A 5,174-nucleotide genomic window follows, 5' to 3' on the forward strand; every position below is an offset into this window, starting at 1 on the left:
GGCCACGTGGGCACAGTGCTGGCTCATGTGTCGCTTGGGCAAAGCTCATTTGCTGATCTTAATTGCTAGGATGTGTTTCAAAAGAATTAACTTTCCATCCCTCCGTATGTGCGTGCACTTTTCAACAGGATGTCAGTTCTCATCGATCCCCTGCCTCGTGACTGCGCCACCTTCCTTCCTTAGGTTTGGGTGTGTGAAGCTGTAGTAGTATTTATATAGAAATGCCTGCTCTGCTGGGGTGTCTCAAAGCATCAGTTACCGTGAGTTCAATAAATACAGAGATGTGCTGTGTTAGGGGAAGGAAAAAAATGGGAAACTCTTTTCTAGGCCAATGGCACACAGTGGAGTAATTTCCTAAACTCCTGTAAGAGGTATTTTCAACAGCAAAGGTTGTGTTGATCTTTTTGGATCACTGTAAAGCTTACAGATGCATATGTAATATTCTAAAATAGGATTGATTGTCATATCTTAAAGGGAATTGCCTTGAAACATCAAATACCCTTGTGATAATGTCCTATGGTGTGATACCATTGGAAGATGTATTTGCAATGCTGCTTTTGCAGTAGTCCTTTTTGGTAGCCTGTGTAACCTGTAAAAATAGTAATCTCAAAGTAATTTGGTAGTAAAATCTTTGTATGATGATTTAAAACTCCAGAAGATGTCCTTGCCTTACAGGCCAGGCCAAACAGCTGAACCCAAATATTTGGGTTGCTGCTGCAATGAGGAAACCCATTGAAAGCAGTGGCTCAGGGGATCCTCCGCTTAGATCAACTGAACAGTCGTGCCCTAACTTTCTGTAATATTCAAATCACTGTCCTGAACGCAGCTTCAGATGGGTTTTCAGAAGTTACAGGCACAGTGACCTGTGGAAATAGCGCGGGTTGTGTTGTTTCTCGTGGAATGAGGAACATCACAGAGCGTTTGTCATGTCACGCTCCTCCCAGGAAGATGTAACTGGGAACTTTCTCCTCCGTGACTGTCCAACACTGACAGGAAATATGAGAACTTGTGTGTTGTGGTTTGTTAAAAAATGTAAATTTATGTTCAGAATTGTTTGTCAGCCTCTTAGAAAATTGTAAGTAATTAAATAGAAAGTTCCACAGATTTGTGCCATTTCTGTACCCTCTCATCTCAAGATGGTGTGAGAAGCAGACAATTGTAGTAACTTGCTGCTACTCCTTTCCAGCTTAATTTGATCTTGTTCCTTAATTCTGACAGATTGTTTTTAATTTTCCCATCTGTTCCATAAAAATCTCGAGTGATTGACTCGTAGGAAAAAATAATGTCTAATAGCTGAGCCATTTTTAATGAGTTGGTATGAGTTATTTAATGAGACGTGCTGAGGAAGGCAAGCCAAGTTAAGGCTTCGGCCTGGGATGGTGGATGTAAAGAAAGGTAAAGGGCAACTTTATGCTCTGTGAAGTCTCTTCTCTTTAACATCAGCTTTGTACTGCTGCTGTGTCCAGTCCCAGGCAGTGCAGATCCTTAGACCCACAAACAAATAACAAAGGTTCACAGACTCACAGAATCCCAGACCGTCAGGGATTGGAAGGGACCTCCAAAGCTCATCCAGTCCAATCCCCCTGCCGGAGCAGGAACACCCAGATGAGGTTACACAGGAAGGCGTCCAGGCGGGTTTTGAATGTCTGCAGAGAAGGAGACTCCACAACCTCTCTGGGCAGCCTGGGCCAGGGCTCTGTCACCCTCACTGAGAAGAAGTTTCTTCTCCAATTGAAGTGGACCCTCCTGTGTTCCAGTTTGTGTCCGTTACCCCTTGTCCTATCATTGTTTGTCACCGAGAAGAGCCTGGCTCCATCCTCGTGACACTCACCCTTTAAATATTTATAACCATGAATGAGGTCTCCCCTCAGTCTCCTCTTCTCCAAGCTAAAGAGCCCCAGCTCCCTCAGCCGCTCCTCAGAAGGGAGATGCTCCACTCCCTCCATCATCTTTGTAGCCCTACGCTGGACTCTCTCCAGCAGTTCCTGTCCTTCTTGAACTGAGGGGCCCAGAACTGGACGCAATATTCCAGATGCGGTCTCACCAAAGCATTAAAAGGTTCAGCATTAAAAGTTTCAGCAGCAGTAATTCCTGTCAACCTTTTATTTAGTGCAACGTCTGCCTTCAGACAATGTCGCTTCGGAGAGAGGAACAGTCACGCAAAGAAAAACCAAACAAAAAAAGATCCAAAAAATAATACTCAAGTAAATTTTAAAACCTTGTAGGCTGTGGTTTAGCTTCATTGCTTCATTCGCAACCTGCACCGTAGCTCCCAGATAGACAGATAGAAGCCCATGGCAGTAAGCAGAGTGAATGTTCTTCTCCAGCCTCTCTGAAGGCTCAAACCTCTGCTTTAAAATTGCCTGCAAATGACATCTCCTGAGGCAGGAAGCCATCAATATGCAGTACGGGTCTTTGAGAATAGCAACCATGACTATAAATGTTAACATCTGGGCTTCTCCCTTCTGTTTTGGTTTTTATATATTACTATAATAAACATTATTTTTAATACTCATCAAATAGCAGTTTCTCTGGCAGCTTGAGACTTCATTATTAAATCAAACAGTGACAATAAATATACAGCTCTTTTACAAGGGAAGTTGAAAGTTTCACTCAACTCTGCAAATCTGCCATTGTTAGCCTAATCTCTTAGAATTCATAGACTAATGAATTAAATTTCCAGCTGCATACAGTGAGGCACAACAAATGAGAGAATGCTACCACGGTAATGAGTAAAAGATACACTTGTTTTTGCAGGTTTTAATGGGCTACCAACTAAGGAGAGAGACTTCTGTCTGCCTTTGTTTTTTTAACTAGTAAAATCTGAGAGTAATTTAAATGAGCAGAGAGCTCCACACTTTCAGAGCATCTCCAAATACTCAGCCTGCCAGGTTTTCCTATTACATGAATTTCAAGCAACCAAGGAGGGTGGGGGAAAAGACTAAAATGTGACTTTTAAAACATTGAATGTGGTAGGAGTTAAAACTGCTTCTAGCTTAAATTTGTATAAAACTGGGCTTAGATGGTGTCTGCTTAAGGCCCAAGGTCAGCAAGTAGCCTCAGATAGGAGTTGCTCTGTGCTGGTATAGAAGTCTCTGGCTCCAAATGACACTGGTGTGCCTGAGAGTCAGACTGTCCTGATCTGGGATGATGGGAAGAAGATGCCCAATGCCAAAACCAGCACATTTTTTTTCCCTTGCTATTACTATCCAGTAGCAATTTTCCTAGAGTTGCACTTTGAGAGAAGGACTTGATTTGAGCTTACTTTGTCTGCATGGCAGGAGACAAAAGTGACTGAATTTTTTGTAAATTCTCACGGGCTTTGGGAGCACAACCCATTATCTGTCCCTCTTGATGGATTTTGGACAAGGCTCTCGTTGCATCGCGGCGTTAGTGATAAATCTATGTATTTATGTAGTTAAAATTAAATTCACAAGGTGTAATTTTAACAGTTCTGCAGTAACGCTTCATAAAGCATTGATCTTTGGTTTCTTTCTCTTCTCCCTCAGTGTGTCAATCCTGATCTTCAACACTTCTCGGCAGTGCTTTGTTGTGGTGAAGCAGTTCCGCCCAGGTAATCCTCTTTTTTCCAGATTTACTTTTGCTCTCTAGCGAAGCAAGCTTTTAAGGGTTTAGCAGTTAAAAGTCGGTGCATATGTGGTGATAAAATCTTTGTTCCCTAGTCTGTTTCTTTGTATGATAGCCCACCCTTTTCAACTGGTCAGAATTTCTAACCAGGGAAATTTCCATTACAGATGAAACGAATGGTGAGGGCAGCCTTACATTCTGCTCTTGGGCTGGTCGCTGTCCTCTTTGGGATGAAATCTTGACCTGTCTGGCATTTAACGGGCAGCTTCTGTGCAGAAGCACAAGATTTCTCTCTTTTTTCAGTCTTAAATATCTCTTATTTCTTAATGTCTTATTGTGTGTTGTATACTTGGGAATTTAAAATGAGGGAGATTCTGCATGCCTTTTCATCAATGTGGAGACAGCTTCCTTTTACTAATTGATGTTATTATGGATTTAGGTTAACATACTATTTTGTAATGAGTTTTTGCGTCAGTTATTTTAATCCAGAGCAGTGTTTACTTTCTGGAAGTTAGAAATGAAATGCGTATTCTCTGCATGTTAATTAACAAAAATCACAAGATATTTCACTGACTGTTGCTAAGAAACCCATTCAAGCCTGCTCATGATAGACTTTAAAGGCAACTTTCTGGGGTGGTGTCATGCTGTCCTTTCTTACTGACAGTGATTGGCAGGCTCTGCAGTGTTGTGCAGTGCTGTTACACTGACAATGCACACTTCTCAGGAAGCACTATATTGACTACTATAAAGTGTTTGTTTATTAGTTTGTCAGTAATCCAATGTCTTTTATTGGCTAGCTGAATAAAATGGCTCATGTAGCGGTTGCTCTCTTTGAGCTCTCAAACCGGTTGCTCTCAACCTCTCTCTCTCATAGGCAGAAGCCTTAATGTGTGTGTGTGTATATATATACACACACATACTGACCAACAACACGTTCACAACGGACACAAGCTGGAACACAGGAGGTTCCACTTCAATTGGAGAAGAAACTTCTTCTCAGTGAGGGTGACAGAGCCCTGGCCCAGGCTGCCCAGAGAGGTTGTGGAGTCTCCTTCTCTGCAGACATTCAAAACCCGCCTGGACGCCTTCCTGTGTAACCTCATCTGGGTGTTCCTGCTCCGGCAGGGGGATTGGACTGGATGAGCTTTGGAGGTCCCTTCCAATCCCTAACGGTCTGGGATTCTGTGATTACACAACTCATATGGAAGTGTCAGATCTGCCTCAAAAGACTGGGCCGTTCTTAGAGTTTGAACTATTTCAGAGGCTGGAGCTTCTCAGCAACCCGGCCCTGGGGACAGTCGTCAGTCAGACACCCCATAGCAGTTCAGTGATCACAACCATGCCCTGACATTACTCATATCACTATAATTATATTTCTCTTCTGTGGTTATTGGTGCCTGTGCCACAAAGCAACCGCGGCTGAGACTTTTCTCATTGCTAGCTGCTATCAGAGTCCCACCAGGAAGGCAAGAGCTCATTACTTGTGAGCAAACAGCTGCCCCTCACTCAGCAGGCATGTCCCCTGCATGTGTGCTGGTTAACACATGCGCTTGCCTTTCCTTGGGGTGTGGTGTCATGATACGCTC

At 43.1% G+C, this 5,174-nt stretch overlaps 1 protein-coding gene across 1 annotated transcript in view; it reads left to right on the forward strand.

Moving 5' to 3' along the window:
- Positions 1-3,509: 3,509 nt before the first annotated feature.
- NUDT14 (nudix (nucleoside diphosphate linked moiety X)-type motif 14) overlaps positions 3,510-5,174 on the forward strand; it is a gene marked incomplete at its 5' end in the record, with an annotated part of 4,512 nt that continues 2,847 nt past the window's right edge. The window contains one exon of the mRNA XM_010185813.1: positions 3,510-3,574. Within this exon, the coding sequence (XP_010184115.1) occupies positions 3,510-3,574 (65 nt within the window). The remainder of the gene's footprint in view (positions 3,575-5,174) is intronic.

The sequence above is a fragment of the Mesitornis unicolor genome, unplaced genomic scaffold (assembly GCF_000695765.1).
Source record: "Mesitornis unicolor isolate BGI_N332 unplaced genomic scaffold, ASM69576v1 scaffold50545, whole genome shotgun sequence".
Lineage (NCBI taxonomy): Eukaryota > Metazoa > Chordata > Aves > Mesitornithiformes > Mesitornithidae > Mesitornis > Mesitornis unicolor.